General features: G+C 49.6%; 1 protein-coding gene across 1 annotated transcript in view; it reads right to left on the bottom strand.

Moving 5' to 3' along the window:
• The window catches only part of pitpnm3 (PITPNM family member 3), a 70,675-nt gene that overhangs the window by 18,765 nt on the left and 31,910 nt on the right, over positions 1 to 20,000 (bottom strand). The window contains exons 4-8 of the mRNA XM_062552433.1: positions 12,979 to 13,049; positions 12,244 to 12,461; positions 3,569 to 3,758; positions 2,519 to 2,641; positions 728 to 912 (exon numbers count right to left, since the gene is read on the bottom strand). Coding sequence (XP_062408417.1) covers positions 728 to 912; positions 2,519 to 2,641; positions 3,569 to 3,758; positions 12,244 to 12,461; positions 12,979 to 13,049 — 787 coding nt within the window. The remainder of the gene's footprint in view (positions 1 to 727; positions 913 to 2,518; positions 2,642 to 3,568; positions 3,759 to 12,243; positions 12,462 to 12,978; positions 13,050 to 20,000) is intronic.

Here is a 20,000-nt window from a genome sequence, read left to right as displayed (position 1 = left end):
AGGAGAGTGACACATTCCATGATAACCCGGACAAGGGCCAGCTACTCCAGCCACATCTGCACAGCCCTGTTAGACGCCACCTGACACGACGCCTTCAACACACATACATCATTCCGTTTACACGCTAATGAAAACTAAAGGGATTTTCTTTTTCGGTTTAGATTACAGTCTGCATCAGAGGTGAGACACTCACGCCGGACTCACGTGCAGGACCGAGAGGAATCACCAAAGGCAAAGACTCAGAGACTAAAAGCATCCATGGCTGCCTCTCTCACTCTCCCTCCACTCAGGGGATTAGCAAGATAACAATCAGGGGATCACACATACTGTTGGGAGGCTAAAAGGCATCGCACGCACTCTTTCATGTCATGAGTTCACAAAATGTTACATGTCAATTTTAGAGTAACATAAAAACATATTTGAAAATGTCTCGAGATCACTGAATATTACATGTTGAGACGGACAATCCAGCATAGCAATGCACATCTACCTGTCTTCTACTGTATGTTGCAATAAATGCATTGATTCAATCATATTTGATGCTATAACCTGTGACAATTTGTTCACCATACAAACACATGGGGAAATGGCCATTAAGAAATGCCTTACACTACTCGTGATGACTATATAGAACTTTAAAATGATATTTTAAGAATATAAATTGCAACATAAGTATCGTGGCTGTATGTACTGTACAGTTAACGCGTGTGCCTGTGGTGTCCAGTACCTGTTGAGGAAAGTGGCGTGCTGCCCGGAGGAAGCGTCGTCGAAGGAGTCGCTCTGCTTGCGGCTGAGAGGCTGCCTGCGGCGCCCGAGCTCGTCTATGGGGGCTGAGATGTCGATGTTGCTCTTACTGAGGCGCTTACTGGCACTCAGGCCAGGGCCGGCCTCATCCAACAGGCCCGGGTTATCCTGCGTGGGAGGGAGGGAGAGAGAGAGAGAGAGAGAGAGGGAGAGGGAGAGAGAGAGAGAGAGAGAGAGAGGGAGAGAGAGAGAGAGAGGGAAGAGGAAGAGCGTGGGACATTGCACTTTCATGCACTTAAACAAGCACTGAGATTACATAAATGTGCAAATAGGCAAATGACTCAAACTCACTCTGGTCAGGAGTGAGTAAGTACTGTGTGTGGGTCGAAGGATCGAGATGTGTTTGCAGTTGTTTATCTGTTTGCGTGAGTGTTTGTTTGTGTGCTCGTGTAAATGTCAGCTTCACCCTTAGCAGTTTACAGTTGCTGCTCTGCACCTGTTCTGGGGAGAGGGTTTACTGTGACCACAGGGGCCCTTTCTGTCCTCATAGAAAGAGAGAGAGAGAGAGAGAGAGAGAGAGAGAGAGAGAGAATAGAAGAGAAAGATGGTGAGTGAGAAAGGGTGGAGGAGAAAGATTGAGTGAATGAGAGGAAATGAGGAAATGAAAAGGAAAGGAAAAGAGAGAGTGAATGAGAGAGAGAGGGAACGAAAAAGACAGAGAGTGAGAAAAATAATGTCAAAAAAGAAGGAGAGTGGCTCCGTCCCTTATGAAATGGCTTGAAACCAGCTCAAAACAATGACGGGGGTGGTGGTGGGGGGGAGCTGGGGGGTGGGGTGGGGTGTGTGGGGGGCACACAAACACACTGACAGATCTGGGACAGAGCCGGGTCTGGTGTTGGGAGTTTGAGGTTGGAATGTGAGGGACAGGCTGGGCTGGACTGTGAGGGAAGGAGGCGCCGTGAACGGAGGTCAAAAGTACAGAGAATTGAGTTAAGTGGATTAGATTTCTTTTTTTTCTGTGGAGTGCTGTGGAACATATCCGGGAAGACAATGAAACCCCATGCAGCGCGCAACCAGAGACACATGGAGAGAATCAAGTGCTTGGAAATGACAAAAACTCTCTAACTGTGTAGCACAGTGTGTGTGTGTGTGTGTGTGTGTGTGTGTGTGTGTGTGTGTGTGTGTGTGTGTGTGTGTGTGTGTGTGTGTGTGTGTGTGTGTGTGTGTGTGTGTGTGTGTGTGTGTGTGTGGATGGTTGAACAGAGCCGTATGGCTCCCTTTCTCGGCCCTGAGGCTTGTTGCTGCTCTGTGTACGTGCTTCGTGGGTGTGTATTTGTTTGGGTGTAGGCTTATGTACTGTATGCATGCATCTTCTCTTCAGGCGTCTAGATGTCTGATTATGCACGTACTGTATCTCACACATTAAGTGCTTTTGAGTGTACAGTATAGTATGCTTGAGTGTGATTGTGTGTACTGTATATGCTGAACATGCGTGAATCCATACAGTAATCCTTAAGACTCTGAGTTGCATGATAAAGCGTAATTGTCTGCACACATGTGTATGTCTCTGTGTGTGTATTTGTCTGCATCTGTCAGTGTGCATACTGTATGTATGCTTGTGTCTTTTTGTTTGCGTCTGTCAGAATATGTGTGTGTGTGTCTGTGTACTGTATGTATATTTGTCTGCGCCTGTCAGTGTGCATGTGTATGTGTGTGTATGCGTGTGTGTCTGTCTCTGTCTGTGTCTGTGTGTGTGTGTGTGTGTGTGCCATACCTTGAGGCTCTCGGTGCTGTTGTTCTTGCTGCTGCCACAGGGGCTGGCCGGGCGCTGGCTGTTGCTGAAGCACAGGGCGTCGAAGCACAGCACACCCCCCACGCAGTCGCCCAACAAACACACCTGGCCCACGAGACCCACCAAACAACAACAACAACAACAACATCAAACAACCCCGATTTAGCTCCCGCTCAATCATTGCTCAATCAACAGCACAGTGACGGGTTGGGAACGAGCGCCACGGCTAAATCCGCCGCTCGATCACACTGTCAATAACGCACAGTTAATTGGGACTTAAAACGACAACAAAACCATTGCAGTTGCTTAGGCTGAGGCTTTTACAGTGTTTGATGTGGCTGATGCTGTGTATACAGGCTCGGCACACATCTCCCAAACCACAAAGCCAATGCCGGGTTTAGTGGCGGCGACCGCTAATGCTAGCCCTAACAATGCGGTCTTGGACGTAAAATAGCCTTTTCCTCAGGGTCGGCTGCCTGGAGCTGATTAAATCACCAGTTCCTTAGCACAATGGCGTGTAATTCCCAGTCTCCGGTATTAGCGGGCACTTTTCGGACATGACTGTAAATCTGCTGTTTCCTCCACGGACTCACAAAGCAAGCAAGAGAAAGAGAGACAGAGAGAGAAAGAGAGAGAGAGAGAAAGCGAGAGAGCGACTCGGTACAGAGAGAGCGGATTAAGACTCCCTACAGACACATAAATGCACACAGACACACCGACACAGACACACACACACACACTCACACACACACACACACACACACTACTAATGCCAAGGCCACTTCCTCCTGAAATCATTTGCTCCTATTAACGAGATGAGAATGTACTGTAGCATGTGGGACTGGAGACCTCTACAGAGTTTGGGATGACTCATACTGTAGAAGATGACTCAGCCCAGCCCTGTCAGGGCCTGAGGGTGAACCAGGTGCCTCTTCTAACTCACTTTTCCTCTCTTATGCTTCATTTTCTATTGAGGGAGATGACAGGTGGGTGGGAAGGGGACGGGGGGGGGTGTGTGGGGAGGTGCTGCACCTGGCCGGTGAAGCCCTGGCCGTCCGGGGACTGCAGGAAGCTGTGGTAGACCTGGTTGGCGCGGGCGATGACGGTGGCCACGGCGTCCTGGTAGTGCGGGGCGGCGATGGCGAGGAGAGGCAGCGCGGCCAGCGGGAGGTGGTCAACGCTGCTGGACACGCAGCTCTCATCATAGCTGTACGGGTTCAAGCTGAGGGACAGACAGAGACAGAGGGGGGGGGGGGGAGAGATAAACACAAAGACATCATCAGTTGCAATTTAAACTCCACTCTTAGCCTCTTAACCAGACCAAGCTCAATCATTTGAGATTGAACATTAGTCTGGGGAGTCTGCTCAGTATTTCTACTGCACACGAGGCGTGATCAACGGGCATAGCTCAAATGATTCTGTAAGCTTGGATAGTCCTTCAACCAATCAGACCAACGATCTGGGTGTGCCAGCCAGGGTGGTTAAGTCAGTTTGTGATTGGTCCCTACAATTTTGGAATGGAAGCTGGAGAGATAAATATGCAGGTGCTCAGCCTGAGCTGCAGGGCGAAATCCAATCGCCAGCAGATCGAGCTGGCCATACTCCACTTTGGTAACTCCACAAATTTCTTTAGTGACCAGACACCTGCTATTTCTACAGATTCAGATTTATACCAAAAAAACCACTGTTGGGTCTCAGTGTACTGTTGTTCAAATGTGAATACAAAATATATTCATAATTGTTATGGTGCGTTTTTAGTACATTAAACATACATTGTGTGGATGCGTAATAATACCACTTGGGTGCAACACCGGAGCCCATCATCCTCCATACAGTGTGTGTGATGGGCAGCTGAAGAGGGCACTGGGTAATTATATGCCGTAATTAAAATGAGCCTGCTGGCACACAGACCTGCCGTCCGGGCACTTGGCCAACAACTTCAGAACAGGAGACATATTTCATTTCGACATCAATAAAGTGCGCGGGCAAATAGGCCCATGAATCAGCCCATCTCGGTGGCCGTCACGGCGACTTTTTGCCTCCTCTGCCGGATGACGCAGATTGGCTCGGCTTACGGCTTGCCTTGGCAGGCAGCGCTGCGCTGCGCTGAGCGGTGCTGTGTTGTGTTGTTTTGTGTTGTGTGGCGCGCTGGCAGCGGCCCCAGGGCTCTGTCGCCTGTTTTTAAGCCCCCGCTCGCTGGCACCGGTCCCCCCTGCAGCAGCCACCAGCAGAGCCGGGGATCTGGAGGAGCCAGTGGGCCAGCTATGTGGCCTACCGCAGGGACACGGCTTTCCCATCGCCTCGGGGGGGGGGGGGGGGGTTATGGGAAGGTGTGTGGCTTGGGTCAAATAGGATCATGATGGGGATGTGTGTGCATGAGCGTGAATGTGTGTATGTATGTGCCTGAGTGTGTGCATACATTACATGTGTGGTGTGTGTATGTGTGAATGTGTGGTGTGTGTGTGCGTGTGTGTGCGTGCGTGTGTGTGTGTGTGTGTGTGTGTGTGTGTGTGTGTGTGCGCGAGTGTATCTGTGTGCATGTGCATGAGTGTGTGCATACATGTGTGGTGTGTGTGTGTGTGTGTGTGTGTGTGTGAGGGAGAAGTGAGCAACAGTGTGTGCAAGAGAAACAGCAGCAGTCCCAATCTCTGTCTGAATGGTTGGTTGGTTGCTTGGTTGGTTGGTTGGTTTGCGTGGGAGTGAAGAGAGATGGATGAGGTGTGTGCGTGACGGAGAGAGAGACAGAAGGTGTGCACACAGCTGAGCACGTCAGTAAGTAAGAGTGGCTGTGTCTCTGTGTCTGAGAGTGTGACAGAGAGAGAGAGAGAGAGACAGAGAGAAAGAGAGAAAGAAAAAATAGATAGACGATTGTGTATGTGCATCTGTGTGTGTGCACGCAAGTGGAGGTAATGAGTGTGAGTGTGTGTGTGTGTGTGTGTGTGTGTGTGAGGGGGGGGGGAGGGGTGTTACCTAAATGAAGGATTGCCTGGGCCCAGTGCTGTCTCCTTGAACAGCTGTGCCAAGCCCTGCACCATCGATCAGCCACTCTGATTGGGGCACCCAGCCACCACTCACCCGTGATAAAATACTGCCGCAGTCAAGGCCCGTCCCCGCGCCCCCGACACAACACATCGGTGGCGCGGCGGAGAGCGCGAGGCCGAGCGCCCAGGCCAGGGGAGGGGGGGGGAGGGCAGAGAGCACGACGCCGATAACTCTAGTCTGCCAGGGAGACACGCTCGCCCAGCAGTCGCCCGTGTAGCACAAAACCTCCGCTGATGAGTGGGGATCAGGGAAGACTGCGGCATCCCAGGTGAATTGCTGCTGCTGCTGCTGCGTCGCGCGTGAAGTCAAGCGTCGCCTTCCTCCTCACACGTTTTTTATTTATTTATTTTTTTGATAAATAGCAGCCAAGGGGGACGTGCTTGAGAGCGAAGGAAGAGAAGAGAGAGAGGAAGGGATGGGGAGATGAAGGGAGATGGGGAGGGAGAAAAAGCGAGCGATAGACACAAAGTGCGAGCCCACATATGCCGGAGCAGCTGATACCGGCGCTACCACTTCAATCACACACTCGGTGTTTGCACATGTGCTACAGTATGTGGCTGAGACCGTCCTCCTCTCTCCCCGGGCAGAACGGTCCCGACATTATTTCCCGAAAAAGGAATGACCTATTTTGCAAGAAAGCAACAGAAGCCGGTGGTGCCGCTCAGCTCAGTCGGCGTGTGCCAGGGAGGCAAAGACGGCCCGCACCTCCTCCTCCTCCTCCTCCTCCTCCTTCTTGCCCTCCTCTTTGTCTGGGCAGCATCCATGGGCACAGATGGCACGCCGTGCCCCTGGCAGAGAGGCGAACTGCGCCGGGGCAGGCGCGGTGCTGTAAGGGCGCGGCCCTGGGCAGAGTGGAGGGCAGCTCCTCGCTCCTCCTGTCCTGCTCACCTGTCATGTTTACACCGCTACTCCACCCAGCCCCCGAGCCAACACCCCGCTACCCCTACAGTACATTCATTCCCACCACACACACAGACAGACACACACACACACACATATAGGGAGACACAGACACACATACACACACACACACACACACACACACACACACACACACACACACACACACACACACACACACACACACACACACACACACACACACACACACACACACACACACACACACACACACACACACACACACACAACCACCACCCACCCCAACCCTTCCTGTGGCGAGACACAGGGGCATTACCATAACGAGTCTCAGCAACAAGGCCCCCTGCCCAATTAAGCAAACCTCACGACGGGAGCAGGTTCAAGGAGCATGCACGGGGCGGCCAAACAACCCTGCCAGCATGTATTTGTTATTTACTCCTGCGGTCAGGGCTAATTGAGCCGGGGCACATGCAAACGAACACAGGCTGCAGAAAGCTGCACTGCTAATTTGCTGTCATGAGATAGACTCGGATTTTACAGCAGCAAAAAGGAACGGCAGAGAAGTAAGGCAGAGATTTTAAAAAGGCACCTGCAATTGCACCTGTTTGATGTGCATCCGGCATGGCTGTCCTCAACTCCCATAAGACCGGCAGGACTTCAAATGGCAGTCTCCACTCGACAAAAACACAGGCGGAAAGCAGCACTAACTTACTGTGCCTGATTTGACCATCCAGTCCCTGTTTTCTCCTAGTAAATCACTATGCGGACCAAGTCCCCTCCTGATACTCGAAGTTCCACAGCAACCATCAAAATAACCCATCTTCAATTATCCCCCGTCTCATTCATACAGTTCCATTTCCGACACATAAGGTTGTTTCACATCATTTAGCTCGATGCACTTGGCACGGAGGAAGCCGTATTAGCCCGTAATGGAAAGGAACAGCGGCATATCGTGGGCTATTTTCAGAGCCGTCTTTGCTCCTCATTAAGGGAGGCTGTGGCTGACAGCGCCAAATAAAGAGGCCACGCAGCTAATGAGGCGGCCCCAACAGCTGCAGTGCACCTCAGTCAGCAGCCACACAATGTGGGCACAAAACCAGGACGCTGCCGGGACACACACACACAGACACACACACACACACACACATACTGTACCCATCACACACACACACACACACACAATGTGGGCGCAAAACCAGGACGCCGCCGGGACACACAAACACACCCATCACACACACACACACACACACACCCACCCCCCCCCCCCCCCCCACCCCCCACACCCCACACACACACACACACACAGACCTAAAAAGTATAGCCACCGCCGCGAGTGTTTACCTTTTGCTTGGACACCAAAGCTGCACATTTTCACCATACGTCTCCCTTCCTGTGTTGGCGGCGTTGCCGCGTGGGTGAGTCACCTCCACCAGACGGTGTTGTTGCTGCTGCCGCTGCTGCTCTTCCTGCTGACCCCGGCCGCATCCGTGTTCTCATTAGAAATGTGCGCCGGTGAGTCACGCTACGCGGGGGGGGGGGGAAAGGGAGCTGGCTGGAGCGCAGCGTAGTTTGCGAGGCCTAAACTTTTTCAAAGCGCGCACGAGAGCTTCAAAGACCTTGAGCAGATGCTGTGGCGGGAGCGATGCCGCAGCTGATGCTCGCTGCCTGTAGGGCATGAGTAACACTTGTCAGAGCTCAAAGAAGCACACGTGCTGGCGTGCTCGTGTTTTCAGAGCGTTTCTTTTTTTTTCTCTCTCTCTCTCTCTTTCTCCCGGCGTAACACCTTTGGTAAAGGCTGAGTGACTCCGGAGAGTTAAGCACACACGGCACAAGCAGATTGAAAAGCATGAAAGAGAAACACAAAGCCAGAGCCCAGCCGTCTAGATGAGTTTCCAGTAAGTAAGATATCGAGCAGCGCTGATTAATTCCAAATCATATTCCAGAAATGTCGAAAGAGAGCATTTCTCCTCAGCGGTTTTTCCATCATAATTCCGTGAGCCAGGGGAGAGAGATCGAAAGAGAGCGAGAGAGCGAAGAGAGAGAACGACAGAGCAAGAGAGGCCTGTCATTATAATAGGAAGCGCTCAACCTATTAGGTCTGACAGACAAGTGATAAGGGCAGGGAATCAGATAAAGCCCTCCATTGCAGTCTCTCCAGGCCCACACAAGATGGGCCAACCTTGAGGACTCATCAATATCCTCCCCCACCGCCACCGCCCGCCACCACCCGCCACTGCCCGCCACCACCCGCCACCGAGTCCACATCGCCCGTCCACGCCGTCTAGACCGGCCCAGTGGTGATAAGCGAGCTTCCAGCTGAGGCTCAACTAATTGCCACACTTGTGACTTAATGGTGGGTTTTACAGCGCAAACATTTTGCCCTGGTCTAAATGAGGAGAGACGGACCAGGAGCTGAGGGAGAGACTCTGTGTGTGTGTGTGTGTGTGTGTGTGTGTGTGTGTGTGTGGGTGAGTGTGTGTGTGTGAGAGCAGATCTTAATTAAGAGAGATGGGCCGTGGTGTGGTGTGGACCCCTTAGCTAAGGGGATGTGTGGGGGTGGGGGGGCTGGAGTAATGAGACTTATTGTGTGTGGCCTTTGCTGCAGGTTAGACACCTCAGTGACACGACCCCCCTGCGGAGACCTGCAGACTTTTTCACGCTCTCCCTTGTCAGGACTTGACAATTGAAGAGAGAGCTTTCAATTTCTTGTGCTCTCTCTCTCTCTATCTCTCTCTCTCTCTCTCTCTCTCTCTCTCTCTCTCACTCTCTCTCTCTCTCTCTCTCTCTCTCTCTCTCTCTCTCTCTCTCTTCCTCTCTTGACTTGGAGCGATAATTCATCACTGCTTCGACAGTCACGTAGGAGATCACTGTGCCCCTGCTGTGTGACTGCAAGCGGATCGATCCGAAAACCTTTTCTGCCAGACTCGCTAATTGGATGTGCCGCCGCGCGTGTGTGTGTGTGTGTGTGTGTGCAGGCGGAGAAGCGCGGCTGCATTTGCTTTCATTCCCATCCTCCACAGGTGCACCTCAGTGAGCCACCCCCAACACACACGCACACACACACACACACACACATACACACACACACACACACGCACGCACACACCTTGCCTAATGCCACAGTGACTTAACTTCCTGTGACACTCGGGAAAGAGAAGAGAAGAGAAGAGAAACGCTGATGAGCTATTAACTTGGAGGACCGTGCAAAAAACGCATGAAAACACTTTCCACCCCCTCGAGGGAAGGAGGGAGAGAGAGAGGAAGGGATGGAGAGAGAGAGAGAGGAAGGGAGGGAGAGAGAGTGGAAGGGATGGAGAGAGAGGGAGAGGGAGAGGAAGGGATGGACAGAGAGAGGAAAAAAGAAAGAGAGAGAGGGAGGAAGGAAAGGAGAGGGAAAAAGGAAGGGAGAGAGGGAGAAAGGGAGAGAGAGATGGAGAAAGGAACAGAGGGAGGGAGCATGAGGCTGCTTCAGTGCTGTGACCCATCTAGTGGTGGCCCTGGTTGCCGTGGCTGCCGGCTGTCTCGGTTAGCCCGCCCTGCGCTGCGCTGCGCTGCACTGCGTCGACCCCCTCAGCCCCCACGCTGGCTCTCACCCCCCGCGAGCCGCCGGGCCACAGCGGGAGCTCAAATTAGCCGCTCGGCCTCGGCGATCTTTTCCTCCCTCGCCACCGCGCTCTCGTTTAATGCGGCGGCTGTTGTTGCTGTTGCTGCCACCGCTGCTGCCGTTGTTGTTATTGGTATGCAAATAAACAGCGCGGCGATGCCGCCCACCAGGCACTGAGTGTGCATCAAAGGGTAGCCAGAGTGTATTTACCGTGGCCTGATAATGCAGGCTTGTTTGAGTGTGTCCGAGTATGTGATTTCACCCAAGAGGATGTATCTGCGCGCATATGTATGTGTGTGTGTGTGTCAGAGCGAGCGCAAGGGAGGTCTTGTGTGTGTGCGCGTACTGTATGTGTGTATGCATGAGTTTTGGCTGTCAGAGAGCAGGAAATTGAGAGCGGTGGCAGTAACTCCGCCCTGCTGTGCTCCAAAAGCATGTTGTTCTTTTCAACATTTCACCATGGAGAGCTTCACCATGGCAGAAATCAAACAGCTTCAAGCACAGCTTTTAGGTCTGCTTACTGTACCCTCCCAATCCCTCGTCCCTTTTTCTTTATTAATATTTCTCCCTTTATTTCTCTCCCTTATCTCCCTATATCCCCGTCTCAGCCCTCCCAGCCCCCCGAGTCAATGTCTTCAAGCCAAAAGACCACAACATCCTATGAAATAAGCAAAGCACCACAAAGACCCCTTAATGAGTCACCAGAACCATCTCAAAATAGTGCATATGTCTGGCCAGACTTTGAACGCCTCACACACACACACACGCCCAGTAAGGCTCCGTTTTAATTAGGCGTGTATATTTGTGTGGAGCCCAGACAGGCACCTGGGGCCTGGTGCAGGGATGAAAGCCTGAGCCGCCAGCTTTCTTTGCTGCCGCACGGAGTCCTGCGCGGCCCGGCGTCAAAGGAGCCCAAGCCGGCTCCTCCGGCTCCCCTAAGCCTTCATTACCCGTGGTGATCAAAAGGGAACGTGCGCGCCGGTGTGAATCTGGAAGGTGCGAGGAGAGGAGGGCTCCCAAGGCTGATCCGGCACAGGTGTGTGTGTGTGTGCGTGAGAGAGTGTGTGCACAGTATGTGTGTGTCTGTTGGCTCTCACATCAACCGGCCTTGGGAGCTTTTCCGACAGGTCCAATGCTTAAAGATATCTGCTCCGCTGATTGGAACCCCCCCCACCGCCCCCCCCCCCCCCCCACCCCACATAACCTTGTCAAGCCGCGGCACTGAGACGAGACGGCAGTTAGTTTGGTAAACACCTCGCTCCATCACTCTGTCTTTTCTGAGCCCCTGAGACACGCCGCAACAGCCAGGCAATTAATAGATTGCTTGTGAATCGATGCTCTTTCATGTCCGTCTACCGGGGGGTGCTGCTGTCTACGGCGGCCTGCGCGGTTTTTAAAAAGGACAATTAAAAAAGAAAGGCAGAATTGTAGGCATAAAGGTTATGAATTTCATATTCCGCTCCGGCACTTGATAGGACGGTAAATGTCAGCGGCATGCTAATTAGCGTGGTGGCGTCTTTTCCGCCGGCGTGTTTGTGCCCGCTTCCGAAACGCTGAGGGGCGACGGCGCGCTCCTCGGTTTAACCTTCATCAGCGCTGTCACCGCGCCATCTCCGCCCCGGCCAAGACATTTTGATTCCGCCGGGCAGATCTTAGCCGCCATCTGCGGTCCACTAATGGCCGTCCCACTGATTAGCCTGACTGAGCGCGGTTGCCAAACAGATGCACGAGTTCCAACCAGCCCACCATGGGCTCCTGAATTCAACTCTACACACAGCAAGCTCCCGGCTTTATGGCGCTAGACGTCATAAATCAGACCACCTTAAGGACAACACGGAGCATGCGGTCAATGGCTGCTCAGAGCAATCACATCAATCTGTCTAATCAACACAAATGCTTGGGTCACACTTTACTTAAACCTTGCTTTCATTAAGTACGCATTATGAACACATTTAAAACGTTTATAAAGTATTTGTAATGCATTGCATTAATTCCTAGATGTCTAGTATTACCTCACGCTCTCTGTCTCTCTCTCACTCACACACACACAACCCCCTCCCACACACCCACACACACAAACACACAAGCACACACACACACACACACACACACACACACACACACACACACACACACACAGACCATGAGCCCTCCCATAAGTATTCCTCTCATCACTCACTTGGAGACAAGCGAGAAGGCTTTGGCGCACACGGCTGGGCAGGGCACCAGCTTGATGAGCACATGTTCGGCGGCTGCCTGGAAGTGGGCCCTGGACACCTTCTCCAGCACGGACGCCAGCGTGCTCACGTCGCCCGCCTTGGTGCCCGGGTCACCGCCGGCCGTGTCGAGAATGTTTCCGCCATGCACCAGCAAGATCAGAACCTCTGTGTTGCACTTCTTCAAGGTGTCGGAGGAGGTGAGGAGACAGGTCAGGATGAAACAACAACGGATAAATGAGAGAAACAGAGTTGAGGTTGTGGCAAAAGGGCAGTACCAAGCTGGGAGTCAGATAACAGTCCTCGTTTTTGCTTCATTAAGCCCATCTTTTAAATTCACAACCTAACCTATCTATTGACAGCTAGTTATAAAGTAAAATGTATTAAGAGCAGTTTTGCATTGGTCAATAATTAGTGGCTGGTTGAAAGGCTTTGAGTTTGCACACCTTTATACATGACAGTAAACAAACAACATTTGCAAATAAATAAACATTCAACTGTAAAACATTTAAGACATTCAATCCAAAATTGGTTCATAATGTTTTTCATAATGTATTTTTCACGTGGTATTGTTCCTGGGAAAAGCACGGTAGACAATTTTCCCTGAGAGATGCATGCAGAGCTACAAGTGGCATTCTGCTGCCAGATGCATAATGAAATGCTTGCCCATGAGAGTGCTCTAGAGTGGGAGAGCGTACCTCCATATCCTCCAGCCCATCAATGCTACTCTGGGGGTGACATCGCCGGCGGCCGTGGCGGTACAGGCTCTCTGTGGAGCAGATGAGAGAGAGAGAGAGAGAGAGAGAGAGAGAGAGAGAGAGAGAGAGAGAGAGAGAGAGAGAGAGAGAGAGAGGGAGAAAGAGAGAGAGAGAGAGAGAGAGAGAGAGAGAGAGAGAGAGGAGAGAGAGAGGGAACCGTCAGCAGAGCCAATTCGAACAGATGCACAGATAACATCTCACACGGAATGATTATTGATGCAACACAGCAAGCTCATCTTATGCTTGCGAATCTCTGCACTCTCCCCCATCCAATTTCCTTTCATTACATTTCTTTTTACAACCTATAAGACACGACTCTAACAACCACTGTGGTTCAAGCCCAACTACTGGCTGAAGAGAAAGTCAATAGCTGTTCAAAGACAATAAGGCAGAGGCATAGTGGTACTGCAACACTTTGCAACCTCTCCCACCTTTACCTTGTTTAAAAGAGGACAAGAAGAATAAAAGAAACGAAAGAAAGAGGACGAAGAGAAATAAGAATACGGGGAGGAAGGGGAGGAAGGAGAAGAGGAAGATTAAGGAGAGGAAGAAGGAAAAAGGAGGAAAGACAGAAGAAGGGAAAGTAGAAAGGACAGAAGAAGAAAAAGAAGTAGCATGATAAAAAGAAGAAGAGGAGGAAGAGGAAGGAGAGAAAGAAGAAGATGGAGAGAAAGAACCAGGAATAGATGAAGAGCAGGAGGGGAAACCACAGTAAATGAATAGGGCTGCTGGACAGAGAACTGTTTTCCCCTTCTGCTTCAATCTATCACAGACTCCGTAGTTGAAGGTGCGCATGTGGGCCAGCCAGCTCAGGCTCCCAGCCAAAGCGATTAGCTCTCCAAGGAGCCATCCTGCCTGCCCTGTCACTCCAGCTATGGGCCTGGCACTCAGCCCCACCCTCCATATACTACCTGTTTACCTTCCTCAGCCCATCCACTTCACACACACACACACACACACACACACACACCTCTGCAGTGAGGCAGGCAGCCCCCCCCCGCCACACACATATCCACTTCACTCTGAACATCCCTCCAACCATGGACGTGTAGCATTGCAGTCAGAGGAATCTATCTGTGCAAGCCTCAATGAGGGAACCAGTGGGAATGGGAGAAAGGGAGAGATTGAGACATACAGGGAGGGTGGCGGGCGTTATGCATATGAATGTGTATGTTCATGTGAGCCTGTGCGCCACCCCAGGTACGAGTCAGGCGACGGAGGGGCGCGCGTGTGTGTGTGTGTGGGGGGGGGGGGGGGCAGAAGGGATGCCTTTCTCAGACTCGGATGGAGGAACTGTTGGTGCTGCTTGAGTGATGAGATTAAAAATGCCTGGCGTGAAAAAGCATCTCTCTAGTCATGAATAACTGAATGGTAAGCGCATTCGTCTATGCTCATTGCAGTCGAATGCGGCGCTTGTAAAAAAGAAGGCCCTGGAGCACAGGGGTGTTCAAAATGCTTATTTAATTAAAAAGGCTGAATAGAGCCCTCCTGAAAGAGGAGCTGGGGAAATCCATGTGGCTTATGGGTGGGCTACAAACATGGCACTTGCTCTATTGACAAAAGGCAAAAAGACACTTCTGTGACACTGTTTCAAAGGCGAACCCTTAAGACCAATTTACACCAGAAGCGTTTTTCAGTTGCCTGTCTGACGTCTATCTATTGTTAGCAACAGAATTCCATTAGAATCAAGTTAGCCATTAGATTACCCCTGCAAAGCTTTACGCACGTATTACAGACGGCATATTTTTAGGCTTCACGTGAATTTCTAGAGCACATGTGACGAGTACACATAGAAAAATAACATGGCCAACATTGTCATGTCACATTATCCTGAGACAGAGAAAGTGTGTATGGTAATGTGTATGACATTATGTTGAGCTAACAAAGACCAAACAGAACATGCCGTACGTTGGCTGCTTTTTATGCCAATTTGTACATTGTAAAAGCTACAGCCTGTTAAACAGCATATCTTTCTAATCGTTCCAACAGTTGGAGAGTCTGTGGCGCTGCTTGAGTCTACAGAAGCTGTTTGAAGCTGACAGGCAAAGCTCAAAGCGGGAGCTTCAGTGGACCACAGTGTCTTCAATCTAACAGAGCTGATTGCCTGGTGGCAAGACCGGTCTAATATGTGTTACAACAGGAGTTCACAAGTCACTCCCTCTACATAGGAGTCAACAAAGGCACTCTTCTGACTCAGGAAGTCACAAAGATGTCCGCCAGTAAGTTTGTGTGCCCTTGGCGTATGAGGGCGTATGAGTGTGTGTGTGTGTGTGTGTGTGTGAGCAGTTCTCGGATTATTCCTTTGATCTCATGTAGCACACATATAGATGTGTTCACAGGGGTCCTGTGATTTTTGCTCTCATTTCGAAACTGGTGGGTGGACGGGCGGCCAGCAAAGCCCACTGGGGCTCCACAAGTGTTCCTTCATCACGAGTATGGGAGCCTCTGATAAGGTCCAGTTTATTTACGCTTGTGTGGGTTTTTAATTAACTTTCAATACATGAATCACCATAACTACTGAAGATCCTTGAGATTCAATAGCGGCTCCTGCTGCATTCATCTCTCCTTTGAAGGGACCATTTTTCATGCATAGCCTGCGATGGAGGAAATGGAATGACAAAGTGGTTGTCAACAATTACGAAGGCGCCTGGGGAAAATAGAAAACATAGCCTACTTAAGACACAGAGAGAGCGAGTGGAAAAATGGCACAAAAATGTTACTTGTTACAACTGCAAAGTGCAAAAAGAAACAGTGGGCTGAGAACAACGTGACTGAAGAAAAGGTGATATGGCAGATGCAAGCACATCCTTGAAAAAGAAGACAAAGAAGAATATTGATCCATGTCCAAATGTTCTCTGTCTCTGGACGCCCGATACTACTTTAATCCAGCCCACAGCACCCTCGGAGAAGAAAGACAGAAAAGACCTGTGCAACTGTGTTCCGAATGCAATGCACCGCACTGCTATGAACTTCATTCCAACAGAGGACATTGTCAATAACTGAAATCGAGCTAAATAAACATTCCCCCTCTTCACTGTCGTCTCCTCAAATGACAGATTTACATTCTTCAAAGAATACAGCTTAACAGACTTAACAGATCTCAATATGAGGCATATAAAGTTGTCAGAAGTCTTTGTGCACAAGAAATTAAACCACTAGTGCAGAGCCCGTATATGTGGCATTTTTTGTTCGTATAACATGAAATTTGGCAGCAATTTGAGAGCAGTACGACGAGTGGTTCGAGAGTTATCCGTGGAACAGACAGACTGACACACAGACAGACGTTCTTTGCATTAATAGATAGATTTGTAAATGGTAAATGGACTGCATTTATATAGCGCTTTTTTCGGCTTCTGCGAGCGCCCAAAGCGCTTTACATATCATGCCTCACATTCACCCATTCACACACCGATGGCAGAGTCTGCCATGCAAGGCGCCAACCTGCTCATCAGGAGCACTGGGGTTAGGTGTCTTGCTAAAGGACACTTCGACAAGGTCAGGAGGAGTTGGGCTCGAACCAGCAACCTTCCAGTTACTGGACGACTCCTCTACCTCCTGAGCCACTGCCGCCCCATATCTGTGTTAACTGATAGAAATAGCTGTGATACAGGCTGCAAAAATAAGATGACAAGATGCAGGGCATACGTTAAAAGTCGGTGCAGCATTTTAAGTTGATTGCTATGACAGTCAATATTTTGGTTGTAATCTGTTACATTAAGCTTGTAACACCTTCAAGCCTTCAAATGGCCTTGCAATAGGCTAGCCCAGGGGTAGGCAACCTGCGGTCCGAAGGCCACACGCCGTCGTTTAGCTCATCTCTAGTGGCTCCCTGGCTGTCTCTAAAAATGGAAGAAATAAAATATTTCTAACAGTTTCATATAGTCGTTAGCTTCAAGCTGTCCCAACACATTAACAGTTAGTGGAAATATTACTGTACAATACAGAGAATGGCAAGTATGCCATATGCCTGAAGCTAAAGATATGTTTCACTGATTTCTTTTAAACAGTTCCGATATTTTGCGGCCCCAGACAGATTTAATTTTATTTCTGGTAAAAAAATGGCCCTTTAAAGAGAAAAAGGTTGCTTACCCCTGGGCTAGACATAGGCCTGGTGTCATCATGTAGCAACATTTAACAGAACGATGTGTTTTTGTCTTTCAATAACCCAACAAATGCATAGTCCGCTGCTTACTTTATCGAAGTCATGATGGCCCTCTGGAGAAAAATGTTGCCCGCCCCTGCGCTAGACTGTCATCACTCACTGGCAAACATTTTGTTCTCTTCCCCTTTCATCATCACACATCGCTGTCTCTCCTCAGCCTCAACCCCCGGATTACTACTACCGGCCTTCAATTCCTGATGCCACTTCTGGCTCTGACTTAACGATTTATGCCATCTTGCAAAGAGCACAAAGACTGGAGGAAGCTAAGGGGGTAACAGAGGGACCATGTTAGGCGTGTTTACGGATGACTATGTGTGATAAACGCATTAACGCTGGAGCCGAAAATATCACAGCGCATCAGCGTGACTGCAGGTTTTTCATAACTCTGTAATCTGTAGCGTATCTGAGACATGTACAGTATGCAGCCAGTATGGCGCGCTCACAGGGAAAGGCTTTGACACACACACATGCGCACGCGCACGCACACGCGCACACGCACGCGCACACGCACACGCACACACACAGACACACACACAGACACACACACACACACACACACACACACACACACACACACACACAAACATGTCCGGATATACTTTATTCCAGACTGTCACATCTCTTTCATCCAGTGAACAGAACCAGGCCATGTATTGTTACGAGAGTGCTTGGAGAGATCCCTAGTGTTTGAAGGCCCAGGCAGAAGGCTCTTATTAATTTAGAAGATAAAGATTTAAAGACACAATGGACAGGGGGCATGTTCACTGATGACATGCTCCCCCGTGACAAATCATTAGTCTTAAGCATTTATGCTGTGAGCTTTTGATGCTGCAAATCTACATGATCTATCCCGTCATGTCAGTTGAAAGCGTATTATATCTTGGCAGGTTAACACACATACTGTATGCACGCACACGCACGCACGCACGCATGCACACACACACACACACACACACGCACACACACACACACACATGCACACGCACACCCACACGCACACGCACACACACACGTACGCAAAAAAAACTCTTCTTGGCATGGCAAAACCACTTTACGGAACACAAGAACTAAACTCAGTTCGGAGCTTCACAATGTCAATGACTGCATTATTCTCAGGCACGCCATAACAGAGCTATGCGGGGATTTCTAATAAGCTGTAATGTCACAGACAGTCATTGTTAATAAACATGGCAGTATCTCTGCCTGGACTAAGCCTTTGATGCAAATGCAGGGCCCTCCCTATGCAGATGCCTTTCTTAGATAAATGTGCCGAGATGGCGTCAGAAAGATGCAGATGAGGCTTCATTTACAATTCAAATGCTCATGCCGAGAGTGCCAGCAACAAATGAGGGAAGACAAACAAACGGGGCCCATCAAAGACCACTGAGTCCTCCTGACTGAGAACTGAATGTTGCTTACAATTGTGAAGTCATTGCTCCGAGTTAAAGCTATCTGCAAGGATGACCTGTATTAAATATTAAACTGTAAATTATGTTCCTGGACAGTCTTCAGTTCAGCCGCAGAAGACACATGGAATGTTAATGAGATTCAGCAGCTTTGACGATTACAAGTGAAATAACTGTTGGCGAAGTGAAACGATGCGCAATACATTTAAACTGATGTAAACTTTGGAGGCAAAGAACGAGTCAGTCAGTGACGGTGAGTCAGTCGCCGGATGTGTGACTCACTATGGGTGTGAGACTGTTTATTGGGTAAATTCTGGTGAAATGAAGTTAATCTTGAGAGCTCAGCTGGATGGGGGGGGGGGGGGGGGGGAGGGGGGATGGGAGTTAATACTGATGTGTAACTATGAATACCTTTAATTCTCCTCTTCCGGTAAGAAAAGGGGCAGATTGTGAAATCTCGTCAACCTGCAGTAATAGGTTTTCAAACCACATCAGTGCATCATAGGATATACAAACATATGTTTCACAGCTCTGAAACATTAGCCTTGGACTACACTACAATGTTTCATTTCGTGAAGAGAGTCTGTGTACTCACAATTGGGAAACGTTCCCAACTCCAGCATCGTAATGGGCATAGCTATTGTATCAACTATGAAATCATTGGTCCAGCATAACAAATAACATGAATTAGGGATTCCTAACATTACTTTCTACTTCGCCAAACCTTTACAAACTGATAATAAACGGCATCAACAGTCAGGAAATAATGTGTTTATTTTTGCTATATAAATGTGCACAGTCTTCTGACTACTTTTTGTTAAACATACTGTAAATGCATTGAGAGGAGCCAGACTAGTACTGTATCTCAGTGAAATAAAAATGAGTGGCGTTCCTAGATGGGCAGGACCATACCACTGAAACGTTATAAACAGTTCAGATAAAAACAAAAAGCAGAACAACCTGTGCTCTCCTTGTGCCTAAGACACACAAACAGAGCAGATTCAAGAAGATGGCCTCTGTTGGCATTTGGTTGATTCAGACAGAGTTTGTGTTATTATTTAAGTAGTGGTCTAGTGAACGCAGAAGGCTAAATCCTTTATGAGTCAGAAATGTCAATGACTGCAGTACACAGATTCAAAGTCGGCATTTAAAGTCACGCACACTACTCTTTAGATCATTTTCTAAATGAGGTAGGCCTATTTTAAAGGTTATAGAAGAGTAGAGAGACAGATGTATAAACATGACTGTATATATTGTAGCGCCGAGGCTATAGCCCCCTTGTTGGACTGCTCTGTTTGTTTCCCCTGTGTCTCCTGTTTTCCCGGTCCTGTTTGTGCGCTTGTGTGTGCATGTGTGTGTGTGTGTGTGTGTGCGCGTCTGTGTCTCCCTCTCCC

The sequence above is a fragment of the Sardina pilchardus genome, chromosome 13 (genome assembly GCF_963854185.1).
Source record: "Sardina pilchardus chromosome 13, fSarPil1.1, whole genome shotgun sequence".
Lineage (NCBI taxonomy): Eukaryota > Metazoa > Chordata > Actinopteri > Clupeiformes > Clupeidae > Sardina > Sardina pilchardus.
This window is presented reverse-complemented; position numbering and strand designations above follow the sequence as displayed.